General features: G+C 41.6%; 1 protein-coding gene across 4 annotated transcripts in view; it reads left to right on the top strand.

The window, feature by feature from the left end:
• The window catches only part of ABCC4 (ATP binding cassette subfamily C member 4), a 370,199-nt gene that overhangs the window by 229,763 nt on the left and 115,719 nt on the right, over positions 1–24,717 (top strand). For all 4 annotated transcript variants that reach the window (XM_053217139.1, XM_027065098.2, XM_053217143.1 and 1 more), the window contains 5 exons: positions 674–883; positions 2,735–2,875; positions 3,494–3,531; positions 3,920–4,014; positions 5,831–5,977. In XM_053217139.1, the coding sequence (XP_053073114.1) occupies positions 674–883; positions 2,735–2,875; positions 3,494–3,531; positions 3,920–4,014; positions 5,831–5,977 (631 nt within the window). The remainder of the gene's footprint in view (positions 1–673; positions 884–2,734; positions 2,876–3,493; positions 3,532–3,919; positions 4,015–5,830; positions 5,978–24,717) is intronic.

The following is a 24,717-nucleotide window of genomic DNA, read 5'->3' as shown; positions in this document are numbered from 1 at the left end:
TCGAACCTGTGAACTGTGAGATCGTGACCTGAGCCAAAGTCGGATGCTTAACCAACTGAGCCACCTAGGCACCGCTGTCCTATATAAATTTTAGGATTGTTTGTTATAGCTCTGTGAAGAATGCTGGTGTTATTTTGATCTTTTTGCTGCTTTAAATGCCTGTGGTAGTTACACTTTTTTTTCCTGTTGTTATTAAAGTTTATTTACTTAATTTTGAGAGGGAGAGGGAGAGAGAGACAGAGACAGAGAGTGTGTTTGTGTGTGTGAGTGTGTGTGTGAGTGGGGGAGTGGCAGAGAGAGAAGGAGAGAGAGAATCCCAAGCAGGCTCTGTGCTCATAGAGTGGAGCCAGATGCGGGCTTGATTGTGCACAGACTGTGAGATCATGACCTGGGCCAAAATCAAGAGTCTGATGCTTAACCGACTGAGCCACCCAGGCACCCCGAGTTACACATTTCTTATATGACCCCCAGCACCTACCATAGGATTTGACTGAGAACGGAATGCTCCATTCTGTGTCCAGTTGAATTGAATGAGATGTGTCAACCAGAATTCACCTAAAGATAATTTTCTTACGAAAATTGTAATGTGAGACCAGTTAAGTATTTTTGATTAGCATTAGTTTAATGTTATCAAATGTAAATGAACCATCAAATTCTTTAATTTTTATTTTAGGGCAAAATGGTGCAGAAGGGGACTTACACTGAGTTTCTGAAATCTGGGGTGGATTTCGGTTCTCTTTTAAAGAAGGAAAATGAAGAGGCTGACCAGAGTCCAGCTCCAGGATCTCCCGCTCTGAAGAATCGGAGCTTCTCGGAGTCTTCTCTTTGGTCTCAGCAGTCTTCCAGGCCCTCACTGAAAGATGGCCGTCCAGAGGGCCAGAATGTGAGTTTTCCTCTTGCAGCACGGCCTGGTTGTGTCTGCTCTTGTGTCCTCATGCATCTTGAGTCCGCTCCATCCCTGACACCTTCATTTGTCCCAGAGTAGATTCTGAGGTTCCAAGGCCTTGTTGCATGTAATGGGTAGAATTAATGTAGAATGAAGGGAGCAAGCCTGATTAGGGTTCTCCTTTGGAAGAACCCTTGTTGGATGGAGGAGGAGCTTGCGGGACTCAGTAGTGGGTGGACTGCTATAAATTCCTGGGGGTCGGTGGCTCATGCTGCTGGTAGGGCTCTTGAATTTAGCATAGGTAAATCTTCCTTGCTCTGGAGGCCCCAGGCTTCCCTTTTGCATCCAGACATTTAATTTGAAGTCTCCTCCAACTGAGTCCTGCTGTGGTCCATGTTAAGTCAGCTACTTTTCCTATGTGGTGGAATGTTCTGCTGCTGCATATGACCTTTGGTATTATTTTGCCCCATTGTCCGATGGTTGGTGAGAGGCCAGAAGTAGCATGTGTGAAGGGTCTGGCACATAGCAGACACTTTAGAGTTAGCTCCCATCTTCCTTTCTTACACAAGTTCAAGAACCACATCTTATCCATCTTTGAAACCATAGAGGCCAGCATACAGCCAAGGACATCTTTTTTTTTTTTTTTTTTTACATTTTATTTATTTTAATTTTTAATTTTATTTATTTTTTTAACTTTACATCCAAATTAGTTAGCATATAGTGCAACAATGATTTCAGGAGTAGATTCTTTAGTGCCCCTGACCCATTTAGCCCATCCCCCCTCCCACAACCCCTCCAGTAACCCTCAGTTTGTTCTCCATATTTATGAATCTCTTCTGTTTTGTCCCCCTCCCTGTTTTTGTATTAGTTTTGTTTCCCTTCCCTTATGTTCATCTGTTTTGTCTCTTAACGTCGTCATATGAGTAAAATCATGATTTTTGTCTTTCCCTGACTCACTAATTTCACTTAGTATAATATCCTCTAGTTTGATCCACGTAGTTGCAAGTGGCAAGATTTCATTCTTTTTGATTGCCGAGTAATATTCCATTGTATATGTATACCACATCTTCTTTATCCATTCATCCATCGATGGACATTTGCAGCCAAGGACATCTTTGGCTTATGTGAATCTACAATGCATTCTCAGTTCTCCGGATAGAAGTGCAGAAATATACTAGATCTCCCTTAAAAATATGCACAGGTAGTCCTCAATGTCCAAACTCTCACAGTCCAAATCTAGGGGCCTGGATGATTCTGGTAAGGGTTTGGATTAGTCCCTCACATTCCAGACTGAAGAATAACTCTTTGAAATTCAGGAACCAAAAAAATTCAGACCACGTGTTACCCGTTGCTGTCCAAACTCTTCCTCTTGTTGTTTGAACTCCATTTACTATATTTGGATAATATTTTGAGCTCCTACTATGTTTTATGTTCCCATCATTTAGTGGCACAAATAATCTACAGAGATATCCATATCATTTTGTATATTACCGTGGAATAAGCTTCTGCATTTATACTTGAATTGGGTATGTTGTACACGTGCTGGAAATGGTTATGTTCTGCTTCAAACAAAATCACGCAGTAGTGAGTAACCTCGTACAAACAGTATTTCCTTTTTGCTGATAGATTCCTAGAAGTGGGATGGCTGGGCCCAAGGGTGAATGCATATGTGGTTCATCTAGATACTTCTATACCCTTCTCTGCAGGACTTGTACTATTTTGCACTCTCGGCGTTTAAGATGTGTCTGTTTTCTCATGGCTTTGCCAGCGGAGCACACCATTGACCTTTCAAAGTTTTGGGAGTATGGTGTAAAGGTTCGTCTCTCGCTGCTTTTTTCCCCTTGCCAGACTGAGAATCTACAGGTTACAGTGTCAGAGGAGAGGCGTTCAGAAGGAAAAGTTGGTCTTAAGGCCTACAAGAGTTACCTCACAGCCGGTGCTCACTGGTTCATCATCATTTTCCTTATTCTACTAAACATCGCTGCTCAGGTAAGTAAGGACATTCGTTTTGTCTTGTGGCCTCAGCTTGATGTTTACAGTGTGACTTCTACTGTATATATTTACGCCACTGTTACCGTATCACTCAGTCCACTTGGATTTGCATTGAAACATGCTATCTTGGGGAACAAAATAACTTGATGTTTACTGTGTTGTGTGTGCTCTTAGAGAGCTTCTAGAAGAAGAAGGATGTCTTTCAAAGATTTAATTTTTTTTTTAATGTTTATTTTTGAGAGGGAGAGAGACCGAGCATGAGTGGGTGAGGGGCAGAGAGAGAGAGGGAGACACAGAATCCGAAGCAGGCCCCAGGCTCAGAGCTGTCAGCACAGAGCCCGATGCAGGGCTTGAACCCACGAGCCATGAGATCATGACCTGAGCCAAAGTCGGACGCTTAACCTACTGACCCACCCAGGCGCCCCTCTTTCAAAGATTTTAAAATGTAACATGCACTTACTTGAGGTGTTGTTACCTGGGATGTGGGGTTTGGCTCAGACCTGAGCTGAAAGAATCGTGTCTGATTTCCAGAGCCTTTCAACGTTCCTTTTGGGGGAGTGAGAGAGTTGAGGTGCTAGGCGATGCTTGATATTTATGTTTATTTCTTTGTGCTAGGTTGCCTACGTTCTCCAGGACTGGTGGCTCTCCTATTGGTGAGTTGTTTCTGGTCTGATATGAGGTGCCCCCAAATTGGCAGGCAGCCTCTCTTTCCCACAGAGTCGGGTTTGTTGGGCCTCCTGTCCTAATCCTCCCTTAGTTTCCCTAGAGCAAAAGAGACATTAAAGTTCTTGCTGATGGAGTGTGACCCTCCCACGGTCTCTTCCCATATCTGACCCTCAGTGTCTATACACAGACAGTTCTGAGAACTGAAAGTGTCACGATGCAAGTTGAATTTGTATAAAGAGGATGTACATGGGGCCCTGCATGCTTGGGATCCTTTCCAGCATAAAACATGTCTCCCAAATTGAGGTTAATTTTTTTCTTTTTGTATTCATCTAAATTCTATCAATAGCTTAATATTTTTTTCCCCCTTTTTCACAGGACAAATGAACAAAGTGCCCTGAATGTCACGGTAAATGGAAAAGAAAATGTCACTGAGAAGCTCGATCTTCACTGGTACTTAGGAATTTATTCAGGTAAAGTTTAATCATTCGGTTTATTATCCGGGAGTCTGAGGTGCTTACAATGAGCCTGTGTGAGTAACTAGGGCTTCCAGGAGTAATTCAGTAATGTCTTAACAGATTAAGAGTCTGAGTCGCATTTACTCTGCGAATTAATTAGAATAATTATTTTTAAAATCTACCAGAAGAAAGAGGTTGAATGAAGACTCTTAATTTGCTCTGTACTGGATTTTGGAAGTTAAACCAGGATTGAGCATTCAGAAAATCAGCCACTGGAAATATGTGGCTATTGTCTATTCTAATAGGTTGCTTTAGCTAAATCTTATATCATTATTTGGATGGGCAAGGGGATTAGAAACGGATCCCCACCCTGTGGTTCGGATTGTTCCAATTCTGTCTGAATAAACCCTGGCTTTTATTGAACTTGGATGAAATCCTCTGGCAGCGAGGTTCCCCCACATAAAAGCATTATTCCCTCACAGGTATGCAAAGCTCCCTTCCCTGCACTGCTCATCTCCTGGGCTTCACTAATGACTTAAGAGAGAAGCTGAGCAGGGAAAAATCCAGTGTCTGGGAATTAGGATTCCTTCTCTCTCTTACCTTGAGATCACAATGTTATCGCGTCCCCAACTGTGTGATTAATTTAACATTTGGCTTGCCAGACTAATATTAACACAGCGCTCTGCTTTCACAAGAGTGCTTAGAATATATGTGGCATTACATACTTTTTAAAGGAAATCCTCATCTGAAATTTTAAATATTCTCGCCGGAAACGCTCATACAAGCTTTCCGCAAAGATAGAGTGAGTGATCTTTGTGAAAACCTACTCACTGAAATGTGGTTATTTATTTCGTTGATCACTTGCTAAAGAACCCTGAATACATGAGCTGTTTCCCTTCCACACGGGTGGGCTGTGAGAGGCCCGGTGGCGGGGAGGGGGAGGGAGGAGCCGTTCTGCTGCACAGCCAGGCAGGATGGGGGCCTCAGGAAAACGCCTCTGGATGGCAGTTAGGACTCTGAGCAGCTTTCAGAGTGGAGACAACAGTGATGTGTCATGTGAGGGGTAAAAATGGACTTGATGGAGTATTACTCACAGAAGTTATCTCCCAACTCTCTTTAGCATGGGGAGTTCAGGAGATGATAGGAAAATGATGTTGATTTTTATGCCCATCATAGGTACTCATTTATGCCATTGACAAAAATCTATAATTTAAATCAGTTGTGTTCATTTAAAAAGGCTTTGTGTTTGTATAAAATGCTTGGTGTTGGAGATTAGTTGCTCACCGAGGTTATTTCATGCTAATGTATAATTGTATTTTCTTGCACTTCCGTTGAGAGATTTTCTACTTGCAACTTAATATGGTATTTTCATATTCTTTAAAGCCACTTGGGCATTTTCTACAAGGAAATGGCACATCATTTCCCTTGTTCCCTGTTAATTCACATGCTGGTGTGAGAGCATACCGAAGTTTTAGATTATGAGATGTGTAACTAGAGTAGCAAAACTTGAAATGTGGAGAAGGGAAGATCAACGAGTTTTTGTAATTATCTCTTTTTCTTCTTTGGTTTTAATAGAACTTGTAATTGAATCAGGAAAGCCTAGTATGAAATTACCATTTACACCTGATTTTCTTTTACATACGGTTTCCATTTAATGAGAGAAAAATAAATGATATACTTCTTTATAAAAGTATCTTGCAAATGCATTGCACTCTTACAGAAGCCACATGTCTTTTGACACAGAATTTCTTCATCAACTGCCTGCCATGCTATGGCTTCGCCAAAGAAAAGGTGGGGATGTTGTGCTCTGAGTGATGTTTCTTTATTTCAGGTTTAACTGTGGCTACTGTGCTTTTTGGCATAGCGAGATCTCTGTTGGTATTCTACGTCCTTGTTAATTCCTCACAAGCTTTGCACAACAAAATGTTTGAGTCCATTTTGAGAGCTCCAGTGTTGTTCTTTGACAGAAACCCAATAGGTAAGTCAGACACCAGGTTTCTTTGTAAATCTGCCTTGTTGACACCGTTTGTGTCTGATCACGTTTCAGCATTGAGAATGGAGGAGACGCTTGGAAGAAATCGCTGTGTGTGTTGATTCATTGTCCACAAAAAGCTTCACTGACAGTTTTCTACTACCTGACAAAATCTGAATGTGGGGTGCATACGAGCTTCTTTCTTTCTTTTTTTTTTAGTTTTTTTTAAATGTTTATTTGTTTTTGGGGGAGAGAGAGAGAGAGAGAGAGGCTGAGTGCTAGTGGGGGAGGGGCAGAGAGCGAGGGAGACACAGAATCTGAAGCAGGCTCCAGGCTCTGAGCTGTCAGCACAGAGCCCGATGTGGGGCTCGAACTCTTGAATCTGGAGATCATGATCTGAGCTGAAGTCAGACGCTTAACTGAGTGAGCCACCTAGGCACCCCAGGTGCATGCAAGCTTCTATTCCGATTTACATGCGTGTGGAAAATAAACAGGTTTAGGAATCTGTTGTGGGGCATATGAAACACCCTTCGTTGGATGCAGGAGCGTTTAAATGTTGCTGACCAGTTGCCAGAACATTGACTGCATCATGTGGCATTAAACTAGGTCATCCTGGACTTGAAGGTGTACCTAAAATTGTAATGAAAAATTAATTAAAACCCAAGATTGAAGTGTACACATCCTCTTCGATAGAAGCTCCTCACTCTAGCTTTAAAGTGGACTTTTGTTTCCATAATTGGAGGCTTTGTGGCACGTCGCACATAAGTTCCTCAACACGAGCACACCTGGAGGGTGTCTGAGTGGTTGATGCCCCACCCTGAGGTCTTTGACATGTCTTGCTGCTGGGGGTGGCCTCCTGACCTGGGTCCCCAGGAAGAGTTTGTTCATCAACACGTGCTCCCACCGTTCAGGCCCAGGGCGGCTTGGTTGATGCAGGAGAGGATTGAGGGGACCCATCCAGGCAGGGAGGGAGGCTGGAGAGAGCACAGGAGTAGGCTTGGCCTGGCTGTTAGCTAGCCGTGTGACCCAGGCCACAGGTGTACATACCGCTGGGCAGGTGACTCTCAAAGCGGGATGTTGTCGTGGTTAGAAGTGTGGACTGTGGATCCGGCTGCCTGGGCTGACACCTGTGCTAGCTGATCATAGTAGCTGGTTATGGTTCTGTGAGTACTCAGGTGCTAGTTACTTAATTTCTCTGTGCCTCAGCATTCTTAGCTGTAGAATGGGGATACTCTTGGTACCTCCCTTATTCAGGCAGTGTGGGAATAAAGCAGATCGGTACATTCACACAGGCTAGAGCAGTGCTTGGCCCGTGGTCAGCACCTAATGACTCTTGGCCACAGTGACGCATGGCGTCTCGGAACTTCCTCACCTGTGAAATGGAAATGCCAGCTGCCCTTCCTGCTTCACAAGGCTGTCGTGAGGATTAAATAAGACTGTTCAGGAAAGCATTTGGGGCTGTTTATTCAGTACGTTTGTTTAGCGCAGGCCGGGTGCAGAGCACAGGAACGGTGATCTGCAGAGGCCCCAACTCATCTGTAGTCTTGTTACAGCCGCGGTCAGGAGACTGGAGGGCGCACGCATCTGACGGCTGGGAAGTTGCTGCACTTTGCCAGTTAATTTGAAAACTGTGGTCATAACGTTGAGAGCATTAAGTGGGACTGCGTTTCTGTTATCACAGCCTCTGAATGCTCATGGCCACAGTTAACCAGGTTCTTCCTGTTCAAGACCTGTAGGCTTCTCCACATGCTGATTTATTTATTATTCAAGGATTTGGGACCGAGTCTAAATCTTCAAGGTCGCTAATCTTAGAGCCACACACTAGTGTTTATCTTGCTCTCCCCCTCCTGGATCTGTTAACAGGGCTTCTTTTCCTTCAAGAAAATAGAAACCCAAATAAGCGCTCCAAAGATAGGCCCAGTTTGTCCAGAATGTTCAGAGGGCATGAATTATTTACTGTTTTTAGTGATAGATTAAAAAAAATTTTTTTTAATTAGAAAAGTATTTTAAGTGGTAGATTTTAAATTTCCATTTGGATATCATTTTTATAGTTTTTAAACCAATGGGAAGAACACACCAAAGCTGTGCTTCATAGGGAACATCATGGATCGTATCTATATTTTAATGGTTCTAGGATATCAAAAAAGCAATTCCCCTCTATAGAAGGGTAGGCATACTTCATTTTTTTTTAAAGTTTATTGAGAGAGAGGGGGAGGGAGGGAGGGAGGTGAGGGGCAGAGAGACAGAGAGGGAGAGAGAGAATCCCAAGCAGGCTCTCACTGTCAGCTCAGAGCCCAACACAAGGCTCAAACTCCTGAACCGTGAGATCATGACCTGAGCCGAGACCAAGAGTCAGACATTCAACCAACTGAGTGAGCCAGGCACCCCTAGGCAGGCTTGATTTTTAAGTTAAACATCTGTGCCCAGTGATCTCACTCCGAGTTACAGAGTGCCCTCCGAGCAGCATGGAGAATCCAGGAAGCATATCATTCTCTTCTCAGTACTTTGTTATCCAGAGCACCTTCTCAGGGAGATGTCAGTAAGTTTCCTAAGAGTTCGTGGTCCTGACAGCATCTCGGAGTTTGGAAAAGAGGGGATGGGAAGGAGGGGAAGGGTGTAGTCTCTCGCAAGTGAGGCCCGGGGTGGCGACGGCATCTGCACACACTACAGCCTGGCTTGGATTTGCAGATGTCTGCCAGGGTTCTCTTCCGTAGCCACCTTCAGTTCCGGCTTGTGCTGGAATATTCCCAGTGAACCCAATCCAGATTGTGGAAGTCTCTTTTTACATTTGTTCGTGGGTGTTTCCACCCCAGATGGGCTGATTCCCTTTTCCTGCTTCTCCCATTTTGTTAATCAGTGGGAGATCCTTTGACCTTGTGCAGAGAACCAGGCCTTCGGTGAAGGGTCCTGAAACACTGGCTGCCCCTTGCCCTGGCCCAAAAGTCCCAGGTTCTCTGACTTGGACTTAGGGAGAAGGACAAGGTGAACCCGGACAGTGCATGTTCCTTCTTGCCGGCTAAGTCTCTCTGGCTGCTCTTTAAGCACTCCAGAGCTCTGGTTTTTAAGAAGGCGCCATCTTTCCAGGCTTCACGACTAAGTTTCTCTTCATTTTGAACCCATGTATGGTTGCACGGAGTTAACTTATTTGCTTATATAATGCAGTACTGTTTTACCCACTGATTTTTTTCATAACCCAATCAGTCTTAAACTGGGTAAAATTTCAGTCAGCTAAGTGTGTTGTCTTAGAAGGGCAAAAAGCTACTTTTCTTTTCCTCTTTTTTCCTTCCTTTATTTTTATCCTTCCCTTCTCAGTGTATTTTGGTGACCGTATTGTGCGTCTGTTAAAGGGCTGCACGTTTTCAGCTGCCCCGGCATTTTCCGCACATTCTGATTGCAACAACTTGAGTTGAGTAGTGCCTATTTAGATGTGGTCTGTGTGTGTTCCTCTACTGAGGGCCACACCTGCCTCTTCCATGATCAACATTTGTCTTCTGTCCTTTCTGTTCTATCAGATCTTAATGCGCAGGGAATACAGGGAAGCAATTCAGAAATTAGAAGATTATGTGTATATTCAGCATAAACCATGTTTTCCTGAATTTGTTTTATTTTTTACGTCTGGCACAAGAGGGCAGCATGATCTATATTATTTCAGGGATATACTGTAAGGGCACCTTATTGCAAAAACCTATTTTTTTTTTTTAATTTAAAGCTTAGAAATTCCATTTTTTATAGCTGGAGTCTTGTGTTTTATAGTATTGGTGCAGAATTTTAAATCATTGCTGTAGTTTATTATGTTTGAGACATTAGACTCTTTATTAAAGAATTATTCACAGTGTTGTCCCAGAATATCTGGCGTTTCACACAAGGTTATGTGGATTTCTAAACTGGAATAGTACTTGGAATGGGTAGCCGCTGACATCTTGACTGGGTATATTTTAATCCCTGTGGGCAGAATATGGCTGCCTGTATGACCGGAGTCAAACATGAGTTTAGGGGAAAATATGACCAGGCAGTTTCTTCAGTTCCCTTCCACGCGAGCAGAATGGGTAGAGGTTATCTAGAATTTCACCCTTCACTTTGGAAACAAGATGAGTGGATAGTTGTTCTGTTTCTTCATGCCTAATAATAGTGACCTAACACTTGGCTGAATGAACTGACTGTAATGGATTCCAGATAAATAATTTGTTTATTTGCTTTCAGTGTGTTAATTCGGCTTTAAGAAAGTGGGCCACCGATGTCAGGAGATACTGGTGTTTGTTTATTCTCTCAGGAAAGTGCAAAGTTAATACTGGGTTGTGGCCTTTGTGTTCACCTCACGTGACTGGTTATCCTGCAGTGGTGTGTGTGTGTTCACTTATTTAGGCATCCGGTATAAGATAAGTACAAATGCATATCGCTATTTTTTCCTTACAGATTAAGTTAGGGCCAGAGTACTATAAAAGGAGAAAAGCAAATGGACTAACCTCTTCTTTTGTCAATTTTATTTTTTTCCGATGGAAGTTTCTTGTGCTCATTAACGTATGGAACTGAGAGACATATTTGTGTACCCCCCAATCAAAAATCTGGAATTGCTCAAAGGGATAGGATTTCTTTTCTTTTTTTCCCCTTAATGTTTATTATTTGTGAAAGAGACAGAGGGCAAGCAGGAGAGAGGCAGAGAGAGAGGGAGACACAGAATCGGAAGCAGACTTCAGGTTCCGAGCTGGTCAGCGCAGAGCCCCACGCAGGGCTCAAACCCACAGACCGTGAGATAATGACCTGAGCTGAAGTCGGCTGCCTAACCAACTGAGCCACCCAGGCACCCCAAAGGGTTAGGATTTCTAATTTGCCCACATGTAGATGACTTCGCACATCTAAACTCCTGAATTGGGATATGCGTGAGTAAGGAGCTGAGGGTTGTGGAGCAGGAGGCTGGGAGAGGTTTGAACTGTTGTTTTGTTTCTTCAACCTTGAAACGGACTCCTCAGCATCCCTTACACGTTGTTCATAAATAACTTGTGGAGAAGTAAAAAGTGAACTGAAAGCACCACGGTGAGCTTTTTGGACTGTCAGAAAAACGTGCTGTACTGTTTATAAAATCAGTTGTCACAGTACTGCTGCCTTGCTAGAAAAAAGAGTCATCAGTAGAGAAGAAAGATAATTGTAGGGATATCTCTCTGTTTATCCAGTTCAAATGACCACTGGAGTTAGTGCTAAATGCATATTTTTAACAAGTATAATATTTCAGCACCGTCAAAATTACCTCGACGATAATAGGCCTGTGAAATTATAGCTCTGTAAGTTAGGAGGGGAGGTGGCTCTGCTTAGCACAGACTCATCTGTGCCTGTCCACACAAGTGATTCTGCTGAGCAGGTAGCATGTTAGAACAGGAAACACTGGTCCTAAAACTTCTGATTTATGGTAGGTGTTGTTTTGACACAGCATCGAGACGATTTACAAGGCAAGACTTCGTGTTAAAATATTTTACCGGTGTCCTCATTCGTCACCGACATACATATTCAGGAGTGATGCTGGAAAATTGGGAATGTGCCCATTCATGCCAAATCACTGGCTGTGTTTCCTTTCAAGGGAGATCTGTTGTGTGGATATGGTTAAAAGAAGCTATGGTTTTTCTTTCTTGAGAGCAGATGAGCTGTAAGAAATTGGGAGTAAGAATAACATCCATCCTGACAGCTTTCATGTATTCATCTTGCTTAGGTTGCTTTTAATTCTGGCTTAAGTCCTACAGGCTTGTGTTTTTTGTTGTTTTTTTTTTTTCCCTTTCCTTGCTTGGTGCACATTGTAGAGAACATATTTATATGTACATTAGTTAAAGAGGCTTTTTGTGTTCAAAGGAAGAAGTTAGTCATCATCAGAAAAAGCTTTGTTGCAAAACAGAAACACACATTTCCCCTTTCTTTTTTCCTTGTTAATAATAACAAATGCAAGTGACTATAAAGGGAATAACACAAAAGATTGCATCAATCATAGTGATTCTCAATAGCTACATATAAATATTGTTTTTTCAGGTTTGAATGAAGCAGCTAATAGTTTGAAGTAGGTGTGGTAATTAAATCCTGTCAGGTTGTCACACATTAAAAATAATGTTTTTTCACATAACAATGGTTATATGTACTTAAACTCTTATCATGGTGATATTAAGTCATATTTTATGGGAGTTGCTCATTTACTGCTAATAGTATCATAAAAGCCTTTGTTACGAGTTTAAATAGTTACATAGTTACATATATTTGATTACTATTGTTATTTTGTCAGTAATCTCTATAAGGGTGATTATTATAGCTCTTGTCCAGAGCTGGTAAATATTGCACCATTTTGGTATACATTTTTAATCTACTAGAATGTTCTGATTACTCTTATTCCTGGTTTTTCTCTGTAATAATCCTACATGGAAATACTGACAACTTAGTAACCGAGAAAGCACTGTTTGTGGTTGTCCAATAAAATGTTAATAAGATAAGATTCGGGAAGCTTGTGCCTTGTTCAAAGTGGTAGTCATGTAATATCTCAGGAATTTCTAAGTACGACATTTAACTTGTGTTCTTTCATTTCCTAATAGAGTACATGTTAAGTGATATATGTATCTTAATATGTAAGTTCTCCACTTTAATATTTGTGGCTATGATGTTAATACCCCCAAACTCTCGGTTTTTATTGATTTCCTATTTGTTGTCTCAACCTTAGCCAACTTGGAGCTAGGCAGTCTTTGGTACTGAGGACTTCACTAGTGTGTCCCACGGTCTGGTGTGAGTGTGCCCAGTAATTTGGCATTACCTTATGGGGTGTGTGATTTACAGTAATTCAGATTACTGTTATTTAAAGCCCCCCCCCCCCATCACACACAGATAATTACTTCAACTTTGTAGCTCTTTGTGACAGTCAGAAAATGCATCAAAGTATCTTTATGACACAGTTTATTGCTTTTGTACAACCATTTCAGACTGGAATAGTATTTCTGGGTCAGATTTCACACAACTAAATATTGATAAGCATATAGAAAGCATAGTCTTCTGACATGGTGTGGGAGTAGGTAGAAATTTGCTGGGTTGAAATCCCCTATGGTTTTGCTAAACGGTTAGTTGTTTCCCCTCAACCATTTGATTTTGGAGCTCTCTTAACGATGCTGTGGTGTGAACTTTGATTTTCATCTTCACCTTCTGTTATCATTTCTTCCCTAACCCCCTTATTTTAAACATTATTATTTATTTTGACATGAAGAAAATGGGAAAAAAAACCCTGATGTTTACACTATTGAGCCTGTGACATTTTCGTTCATATAAGTTTAAAATTTGGTTATGTTTTAAACCACATTTCTATAGTACTTGTCCCAATTGTGGTTAAATTATAATTTAGGTAATTATGTGTTGACTGCCTGTCTCTTCTCTTAGCCTTGGGCTCTCAGACCTCATGGAGCATATCTGTTATGTTATTGCCAAAGCCTCTGAAGCCAGGATGGGACACTTTGTAGCTGGTTAGTATTTGTTGGCTCCATAGAAGAGGGGATGGTTTCAGGAGTGTATTTGCATCTCTCTGTGCCACGCCCTTTAAGAACAATGCAACTTGAGAGTGTTGAAATAGAATTAGAGCCTTTTTGTCTTTGCGCTCAGTGTTCACGTTAAATTGAACCCTTCCCTATTTATTTTCCAAAGTAGAGTTTGCAGTAGATTATTTATGGTAGTCTTTGTTTCTGGTATGTGATGGCATGAAGAGGAAACCATATACATTGGTTCTTTGGAAGCTGTGGCTCATGGAGCTACACTCTACAAAGTTCCAATTTCTGTTACTTACCAGTCAGGGAAAGGAAACCGTCAAATACCCAGTGCATTTCCTTGGGGTTTAGTTGTGCATTGAAGAAAAATGTTAGAACTTACATGGGTTAAATATTTGGTACTTGATAATTTTACCTTATAAACTACATGTTCTTAAGAGGTAAAGAAAAATAATTCATTTTATTTACTTATTGTTTATTTTTTTTATTTAGAGAGAGAGAGCTCAAGTGGGGAGGGGAGGGAGGGGGAGTGGAGAGAGAGAGAATCCCAAGCAGGCCCTGCACTGTCAGTGCACAGAGCCCAGTGTAGGGCTCAAACTGATGAACTGTGAGATCATGACCTGAGCTGAAGTCGGATGCTTAACCGACTGAGCCACCCAGGCACCCGCGAATTCATTTATTTTAAAACATCAGTGGACATTTTAAACTGTTACTGAGTGGGGAGTTGAGATGTAGGTTGAGATGTGGCAAAGACCTTGTTCTGCTGCCATGTAGCCTTGGAGTAGCTATGATGGTCCCTTCACTCCTGGCCTCAGGTTTCACAGGTGAAAAGAGGGAGGCCTTTTCACTCCTCAAGCATTTTTACTGGTCCTCTCCTGGTTGTAAGTTGTGGTCCCCAAGCACTGGGACAAAAAGCCCCTGTTTTCAAGGCATTTGCAAACTGAAATATCTGCAGACAGTGGATTGTTTGTAAAACAAAACAAAAAAACCCATCCAGTATTAGTATTCGATGATTCCATGTAGAAAAGATAGAGACTCAGAGATTTAATGTAGCTGTAGGGCAGGTATCTCAATTCACATGTACACACAACACGCATACACGTAGCCCAGGGGTATATTTCTTTTTCATAAACTGTTTTGTTGGAATTTCAGGACAGATTGTTTCAAAATGAAATCATACCAGTTGGAGAGTGAGAGCAATTTAGGAAACAAAAGAAAGCGATGTATTTGAGGTAATGACCTCTAAGCTTATAGCAAACCCTGCCTGGCATCTAAGCAGGCTCTTGATGATACTCACCTATCCTGACCCGTCAGGAACCATCCGGGTGTCAGAGCTCATCTCCACAAAGTGCGTCAGGGAAAGAAGGAAGTCGTCCTTTAATGAGTATCTACACATAACTTCTCTTTGGACTTTTAGAAGTGTGTTACAAATGCTTGGACAGTGGGTAGGACCTAAGCAACGGCAGCTTTCTCCCTGAGAATGTTGTCATGACATGAGCCATGATCTGTTGGGTATTCTCATTCTTGGTAACCAGGATCATCTTTTTAGAAATTTCCCTCTCATTTAGGTGGACACTCTTTAACATCTAGAAAAAAGACAGCAAGGTCCAAAGGTTCAAGGACACTTTGAATGGAAGTTCATCTAAACACCATGGTTAAATGGAAAGCTGTCAGAAAATCAAGGTCTTTGCTGGAAATATTTTCCTTTTATTTCTTTTCTACATTTGCATTTTAATAGATTGTATCATGTGGGGAAATACTTCAACCTCTTGAAAACCTGGAAAGTCTGTTTTGGACTTGTTAGGTGTTTAAAAATCTTCATCCAGACGTTATTCCAAATATAGTCGTGCTCTCTGTGATGGGAAAATCCTGCCTCCAGGTTCGCTGTTGGTTGAAGAATGCTGTAGAGCACTGTGTTGGTAAAAACATCAGCAGAAACCAGTGTGTCAGCTTAAGTCCCTGATTTTAGGATGTTTAAGTCAATACTTAATGATCTTGATTTGTCTGTAAACTTTATGTGGAGGTTTCGGGAAGTGTTCTTTTGGTTCAGTGACTGTGGTCTCATTCTTTACTCTGTTTGAGGCATAGAATCAAAAGGTATAGAAATTTTGAGAGTGTGCTAAGAAAAACAGTGTACCTGCTTCTTTTTTATAACTTTAATTCCTGTACAGTTGACATACAGTGGTGTTATATTAGTTTCAGGTGTACAATACAGTGAGCACCTACTTCTTTTTGTTGTGCATAAACATTTGAACAGGTACCACAGTGTATGTGGTTTTGTTCTTAAATATATTTTCTCACATACATAATTCCATATGTCTAGATCACAGTGGTGCTTTGCAGCTAAGAATCAGGGATTAATTTTTTTCATTACCTTTAAATATCTAAAAGATTAAGAAGGTAATGGTTGTTTTCTTGTATATAGTCATTTCTTTTAGAACTTTTTTTTTTCTTCCTTTAGTGTCAGAATGGCCTGGGCTCATTAAATTAATTTCCTCTGGGAGAACTATAAATTGGTTATTTTAACTTTTTGGAGAATAAGATGGTAGTAACATCTTAAAATTATATGTCATGCTAACCTAAATCTCTATACTCTCCCTCTTAGGATAAAAATGAAAAGGGAGTCAAATGTAGTTGAATGAGTTCTATCAGTAAACTGTATTGTAGACAGAACTGTTTGTTTTTGGTGCTGGCTTTGAAATGTTGGTCTTGACTTGTACTCCTGTATATAAAAGGAAAATAAACCCCTGTTTCAAGGTGATGAGTAATCAGTGTTACTAGAAAATTGTTCTTCAAGATTAAACAGTTGTTGACATAAATAGCCAGAGTAATAAAAGGCAACACCTGTGTAACCCAGACAGTGGTTATCGTACAATCAGGTAAGCTGTTTATTAACGAATTGTCAAGTCTTTAGACCAGGTGAATAGATTTGTTATACGTTAGGGAATTCTAAAAATTGAATGAAGAAGCTTGAATCCTTGATGCCAAGTGTTCTGACCACTCACATCTTCTTTCACAAAGGAGACACGACAGGAAGGTAATGCTTAAATGATCCGGCCTTCAGGTATGTGTTCTTGTCTTGGTTCTTGCTCTGTCAGACTAGCTAAATTTTCTAGATGAGGTTACGGTTTGAAATTTTAGGTGACAAAGTGAGTATCTTGTAGGTTTTGGATAAACCTGGAGTACATCTTTAAACATAGCCCATCTTTTCTTACCCTGGAATTCTTAGGTCCCTTTTTAATTTGATGTCAGATGCGAGAGAACTTTGGTTGTCATCAGTAGGTATTTTACAGTGTTAATGGTCAGAGAGTGGGATGGAGGTCAAGGTGCTGGGATGCCCCAGTTCTGTTGGGAGCAGAGCTTTGGAGTAGCTGAGCCAGTCGTCATCTCACTGCTACATCAAGGTCCTCTTGACTGAAGCACGATTGCCTTAAGCAGCACTGATGACGGGTGGGGTGGGTGTGCATGTTGAGCGAGAGACCTCTCTTCAGTTAGATTGTCACATCAGAATAAGGTTCATATTATTGGATTCCATTAAAGAGATGAAAAATTTTTAATTTGAAAAATGATCAGCAAATAAAGTGACCTTGAATTTGACCAATGTGAATGGATTTCTTGTATTTCCCAGTAGTGGTTTTGAATCGAAGTGGATTCTGGCTCCATGGTAAAGAGAACAGACTTTGGAATCATCCTTCCTGAATGTGAATCCAAGCTCTGCCACCAACAGACCTTGACTGAATTACTTAATCTCTGTCGGCTTCAACTCTGTCTGTACACTGGGGATGGTAGTATAGTGGGAGAAAGAAGCTTTTTTATGTGTGTGTGAGAACTAAGAGGTTCCATATATGTAAAGCATTTAAAACAGTGCCTACCATATGGCGGACATTGATTTTTGACTCTTTAAGTGACATGTTGAAATTTTAGGGGTTTTTGCCTCTTTTTTTTAATGTATTTTTTAAACGTTTGTTTATTTTTGAGAGGGAGGAAGACAGAGCAGAGGTGGGGGGAGGAGCAGAGAGAGAGGGAGACCCAGAATCTGAAGCAGGCTTTGGGCTCTGAGCTGTCAGCACAGAACCCAATGCAGGGCTTGAACTCATGAACGCAAGATCATGACCTGAGCTGAAGTCGGGGGCTCAACCAACTGAGCCACCCAGGTACCCCATTGCCTCTTTTTTTTTTTTTAAACAAAATCCAAATACATATGCTAATTTTGATAAAACAGTGGGGTGTGGGAAAGGGAGGGTATGTTTTCCCAGATGTAAGGAAAAATAGGTAAGTGACCAAGACCAACAAGCCACAAAACAACATCATGTTTTTTTGTTGGCTTGTGTTTGTTGTTGTTTTCATCGGGGCCTAGCTCCACTCCAGAGTTCATTTTAATTTAATTTGGTTTCACAAGGGGAGCTCAATTTTGCATGTAAGTACCAAACATCTGGTTTACTTTTTGTTTAAAAATGATATGGTTGAAGTTTATTACAGAAGTCTATTGTGTAATTAAGGAAAGACAGTTTGAAATTTATAAAATAAGTCCTACTTAAATGCAGCATTGGAATCATTCCAGGGAAGTGGGTATACTTCTTGGGAGTAGCAGGAACTTATTATTTTTAAAAATGCTATAACTGGTCAAAATGTAGAGCTTCTATGTATTCACCTTTTTTTCCAAAAAGCATGCAAAATGACAAATTTCACAAGCGAAAGTTAAAGTTGACCTAAGGCAGTTTTAGATTGTCAAGCCTTCACATTTTATTCATGGGATGTTTTTAGAGACCTTTGTGGTTTGTTCACTGCAGTTAATTCTGGGCAGTCCTTCTGCATTTCTATCAGATGGACATTCTACTTCAGAACTTCTTCTTGCACAAAATACAGTTAAAGCAGCTTGGGAAGAAAAGGAGATTCCTGGGTGGTTCTTACAAACTATCGATTATATTTTTAAAGCAGTTAAGGGAATAATAAGTCCACAGAACAAATACAGCTCTTCTATATATACTGCCCAGGTAGCGTTAGTCAACTGATCATTTAAATGCCAGAAATTTCTGGCTGGCTATAACAGCACTGAGGTATATGAAGGAATAGTTTGGGGTGGAGAGACCCAAGTGAAGATAGAGTGCTTATTCGTTTAACACCTGTTTGCCAGGTAGCTGTGTTAGTAGTCAGGCAGGGATCACCTAAGTAGTTCCGAGTCTTAGTGTTCAGCCTCAGTGACGTCTGAGAGGCCCTCAGCGCCGAAATGCAATGGTTCTGTCTTCCTGCAGAACTCACTTACAAATATCTTGATAAAAAAGAGAATTAGAAGTAGGTTGTAAAGACTAATAGGATTTTTATGACTCTAGTTTTCGTACACCCTCGAATGTTTTAGGGATCTGTTCCATGGTAGAGGTTTCATCTGTTGGCAGTTATAATCTAGTTCCTTCGGGATCAGCCCGAATTATGGTAAATTTGGAATATTTCCCTATGTCTTCTCATTTTCTAGCAACATTGTAAATTTGTTTGATAACTTAAACTACCAAAAGACTGTCCCTTCCGTCATCTCATGTCACCTTCAGTAGCCACAAAACAACGAGAAACCTCCACTCTCTGGCTCCTCTGAAGCTTGTACCCTGCATTCCCTTGCCTTCTTGTTCGCTCCCGTTGTTATCGTCCTCATTGGTTATTATGTGGAAACCGTAGAGTTACGATGCCTGTAAATGAAAATTAAGAACCAGATTGTTCTAATCGTTAACCAGCATGCAGATTTTAATCAGCATAGAGATTATAACTAAACATGTATTGAGCACCTCTATATGCCGGTGTGCTGGGAATTTTACATAAGGGAACCAGACACTGTATCCTGAACTCCCCACGGGTATTTTCTAAAGATACGTCGTCCATTCCTACGCATTGTATTTTACACAGTAATGGTGGCTCTTCAGGTCAAGGTGAAATTGTTTAGCATAGTATTTCCTATGAAATGGATGTGGACATCATACTAATCAGAAACCTTTTTAAAATTGCAGAAAATTTGCATGACCTGGACAGTGCATCACATAATACGGGTGGTATAAGGTATAGGCAGTCAGTGGATATATGTGTTTGTATTGATACAAAATTCGAATTTAAGTTACAAATATGAGAATAAGAAATACTTCAAAATTTGTGGTCTTTGGCCTCCTCCTTCTGTGTTTATTCAGCTTTTATGTGCACTTCCTTGCTTTTATCAGTTTGCAGAAAATGAATTAGTTCCAAAATGGGATGGGGTTGGGTGGGTGGATGGATCTTTGATCTGTAGGGAAAGTTACTGTTTCTGAAAACCAGATAATCACTTTAACCTTTTCTTGTGGCCCTAAAGTTTTAAGAGACTTTCACCGGTGCCTTCTCATGCGTACTGTTTATGTTTTTTGGAGACCTGTTTGGCATATAGCACTGCATAAGGTTAAGGTACACATACAGCATATTGAGGTGATACATTTATAGTGCAGTATGATTGCTGTTGTGGCATTAGCCAACAGCTCTGCCGTCACATGATGATGATTTCTTCTTGTGTCGGGAATAATTAAGGTCTAGTCTCTTAGTAGATTTACTGTTTATAGTATACTTTTGTTGTCTGTAATCACTGTGTATTCCGTCTCTAAGACTTTATTTATCTGTAAGTTGCAAGTGTGTACCCTGAAACAACATCTCTTTCACGCCCCTAGCCCCTGGTAACCACCATTTTACTCACTGCTTTTAGGAGTTCAGCATTTTTAGACTCCACATATCAGAGATGTCATAGAGTATTTGTCTTTCTCTGTCTGGCTTATCTCACTTGGCAGGATGTCCTCAAGGTCCATTCGTGTCGTTGCAAATGGCAGGATTTCCTTTTTTCTCATGGCTGAATAGTATTCCTGTGTGTGTGTGTGTGAGAGAGAGAGAGAGAGAGAGAGAGCGAGAGAGAGAGAGAGAGAGAGAGATCTTCATCGTTGAGAGACAGGTTATTTCCAAACTTTGACTGTTGTGAATAAGGCTGGCATGAAATAGGAGTGCAGATATCCCTACAACAACCTGCTTCATCTCTGTCATGACTGTAAAGTTTTTGTAATTTTATAGCTGATCCCATGTTATGAAAAGGTTAGCTCTGAAGTTTATAGTATTTATGTTTACTGATATTTATAGTTATAGTATTGATATTGTAAGAGACAGTGTGGGATCAAGGGATTGTAGTGAGCTCTTCTTTGGCATTGGGGTTCTTAGGGGGAGTGAAAACAACATAGCACTTGATAAGAGCTCTTTTTAATAAAACGAGTCAGAGATAAAGAGTGTTAGTTCTCAAATCCTGTGAGATTGGATGTACTGCTAACCATTCCAAGATGTCTGCAATCATTTGCATGAAGACATTAACTACCTTGATGTAGGCTATATTGGAAATGAAGTTCAATGTATAGTAGGGCTCGTATTGACTATGAGTGGGAAAATAGTATGGTTGGAGGTGTTAGTCATTTAGTCATTTAGTGGACGGAGCGGAGATCTGGGAAGTTTCCTGAGGAGAACCACAGCAAAATGACTTCGGTATTGTAGGAATCCCATCCAGCTATCCTATAGATATAAAGAAGCCCAGGGGTGTGGGGTGAAATAGAAGAATGGATAAATTCCTCTGTTGGTCTCTTTCATACAAACCATGCTGCCAGTGTCTGTGGTTCAGTAGCAGACTTGTCTTGGGTTTAGAGCTTAAGTTAATAGCAGCCTGGAGCCACAGATGTATCAATCCCAATGAATTGAACTTAAAAACATTTTATTTGGGGTGCCTGGGTGGCCCAGTTGGTTAAACATCCAACTTCAGCTCAGGTGTTTGATCTTGCCGTTTGTGAGTTCGAGCCCCGCATTGGGCTCTGTGCTGACAACTCAGAGCCTGGAGCCTGCTCCAGATTCTGTCTCCTCTCTTTGCCCCTCCTCTGCTCAAGCTCTGTCTGTCTGTCTCCCTATCAAAAATAAATAAACATTAAAAAAAAATAAGATCCACATTTTAATTACTCATTCAGGCTTTGGTACACAGTTCATTTTTCAGATTCCCCTCCTCCATTCACAAGTCACGGTAGTGGGAAAGGGAGAGATTCTTCCATCATCTCTTATGGCCTGTATCTTTTTTTTTTTAATGTTTATTTTTGAGAGAGAGAGGAAACAGTGTGAGCTGCCAAGGGGTAGAGAGAGAGGGAGACACGGAATCCGAAGCAGGTTCCAGCCTCTGAGCTGTCAGCACAGAGCCTGATGCGGGACTCGAACTCACGAACCATGAGATCATGACCTGAGCCGAAGTTGGATGCCTAACTGACTGAGCCACCCAGGTGCCCGGTATCTTTTTTTTTTTTTAATGTTTATTTTGAGAGAGGGAGAGACAGCGTGAGTGGGGGAGGGGCAGAGAGAGAGAGGGAGACACAGAATCAAAAACAGGCTCCAGGCTCTGAGCTGTCAGCACAGAGCCTGATGCGGGGCTCGAACTCACGGGAGATCGTGACCTGAGCCGAAGTCTGACACTTAACAGACTGAGCCACCCAGGTGCTGCCACTGGCACCCCCCGTATCTTAATTTTTTTGCAGTAACGTAGAATTTTTGCTTTCTTACTTGCTTGTTCTCCACAGAAGTTAAATGACATTTGGAAATTTGCAGGAAAATAGTGTCCAGGAAATCTTACTACTTAGTCTTTAAATGGCTTAATGTTTATAGAGAAGTAGTTTTTTGTGCTCATTCACTTTATCACAAATCGTGTAAGGACAGGATCTAATCCTAATTTTAGCCATCTTTTGGGCTTTTGTTGTTGTTGTAAATTTAGGTGTATGATGTTAACCTGTTTCCATTGTCTTTTATGTTTTGATAGTCTTTTTAAAAAGTCAGAAATGTGGGAATCGTTTTCCTGAATAAAGTCTGCCATTTGCCTTGGGGGTGTGGCTGGCTCTCTGGACGATTGCACCAGCTTCTCCTTTGTTGAGTTTCAGTAACACAAGGTTGTGGCCTCTTTACTCCCGTCTTTGCCTGTAAGGTTCTTTTCATATATTGGCTAAAACATATTAAGGTTTGTTTATCGAAATGTCATTAGTCTCCCCCCATCGCCACCCTGTATAGAGCGCACTTTGGTCAGAAGCGGTGGTATATGGAGCTCTGTATTTATGGTACGTCCTGTGTTCTCTCTCTTTGTACTTCACTTGAGAGGAGTCTTACATTCTTTGACTTCTGAACTTTTTTGTTTTCCTTGCTGGGTTTGAGGACAAATGCGAGGCAAAAGTGCCTGGCTGATAAAGAATGTATCTGGACAGAATGTGAGGCAAAGTGAAACCTAGGTGAAAGTGAACTGACCTAGAAAGTCCAAGCGTCAGGAGTAATGTGTTTTGATGTGAGAAAAGAAAAATGCTACATTGGACTCTCTCCCCCATTCATGTTTCGATGACATCTCACGCATGTGATAGCTCGACCTGTTCAGCCTTGAGCTGCTTGCTGCCTCCAGGTCGTAGTGTCTTGGTAAATTAAAGCTCTCTTACCCCTTTCTGATGAAAATATTAGCAATTTCAGGTTTGTGACTAGTGGATCTATTCAGCTCGGAAGGAAACCTTTCAGTGATGAGCAACATGACTTTTCATCTGAGGCCCGTGGAGTCTGTGGCTGCCAGGGAGATTGGGATCCTGGAGTGATTTTGCTTCATTACAAGCCTGTACAGATACTATTTAATGCAAGCAAGTTTCGAATGCTGGTAAGGAACACAGTTAAGGTCATGGTCTGAAAGGACTTTGATGTCCTGCAGAAGCCTGATTTTCCCCTAATATGCATGAAAAACTTGTGCAGTATAGCTCTTAGGAGATGAATATTTGTTCGTGTAGGTTACAATAGCACACGTACCTGGAGAGTGAGGAGAATGGCGGGCGGAATATGCATTTGCAGGGAAAAGGGGGGACGAACTAGTATGCAAAAATTAGCCGTGGAAATCCATAAATAGCAGGCCAAGAATATTCTGCAAATGTGTCAGCTGGGTTTTACCAGGAACAATGGACAGACACCAGATCCTGCCCAAAAAGAATTTCTGATTTTCTTAAAAGTTAAATGATTTCCTTACAGATTTCAGACCCTCTTCAAGCCTTTTCCTCTTCTATAGAAATTCCTGTTCTCTCCTTAGTTCCTAGATGTTTAAAGTACATATGAAAGACTATTATTCTGAGTGTGTCTTAACTGTCCACAAACTACCCTGTGCAGTCTGTGGTAGCCTGGATTACTAAGATGGTTTGCAGTTCATTTTATTTACGCGTGCAGGAGAGAAGTTTTAATTTTGTATTAGGTTTTTATACATGTGGCAAATTCCTCGGGCAGCCTATAGCTGGCCATTAGACTATCTGTGTCGCTTCTCGTTTGGAGGGTATAGAAGATGCCTGGACTGCCCTGGCCTCTGAGGGAGACTGAACAGAGATAATCCCTCCCGGATGTTGGGGCAACGGTGGAACATGGTGGGCATATCCATTATGTGTGCTGGTGGGATGTGCTGGGCTGGTGATGATGTGTTACAGTTTTAGGGGTTGACATCCTGCAAGGGAGACACTTGGGAAGGAGAACCCTGAGGCAAGGCTGAGGACGTGGGACCGTTCCGAGTGGAGTCAGGAGAGATGGGGCCTGGAGACAGCGAGACAACGCTCAGAATCCAGTTTTGGTGGTGGATCATGGAACAGATGAGAATAGGCGTTTCTAGTGCCTCTAGGCCAGGAGGTCAGCCTGGAGGCCATGAAAAGTTTCCATCTGTGTTGCTGCCAGCTTCTTGCCAAGGATGCCATGGCACTTAGGGAAGCACGTGTTGGTGTAGAGGTGATTAACCTCCCAGATACTCAGCACCAGGATCTCTTCCTGTGGAGCAGCTGCTGTGATGGGGAGCTGTATGGGTACGAACTGAGTGGGGAGATGAATTCAGTGTGGCCCTGCCTGTTCGAGGGTCCTGAAGGTGCAAAGAAGAGAGTTAGAATGCAGAGCAGGATGAATTCTTCTGTTACTTGGTGAGTTGAGACAATATCCAAAGACCCGGCCTGTCTCACGGTAGAGACAGACTAGAATCATACAGATGTGCGTGTTGTTTCGGAGCGCTCACTGCCCCGTCAGCGTGGGGGGGCTATGGGAGCTGGAAGGATTCTTGACCACCTTCCACACTGGTAGCCCTCATACTTTTGTCACAGGGCCATGCTTCTGGGTTGTAGCTGCCACAGGAGTTTAAACACGCTTGTTATTTTGGACTTGACCAGTGGTTATTTTTTCCCCCTACCTTTTATTGGCATTTGCCTT

The sequence above is a fragment of the Acinonyx jubatus genome, chromosome A1 (assembly GCF_027475565.1).
Source record: "Acinonyx jubatus isolate Ajub_Pintada_27869175 chromosome A1, VMU_Ajub_asm_v1.0, whole genome shotgun sequence".
Lineage (NCBI taxonomy): Eukaryota > Metazoa > Chordata > Mammalia > Carnivora > Felidae > Acinonyx > Acinonyx jubatus.
The sequence above is the reverse complement of the archived record's forward strand: the minus strand, read 5'-3'. Positions and strand labels throughout refer to the sequence as shown.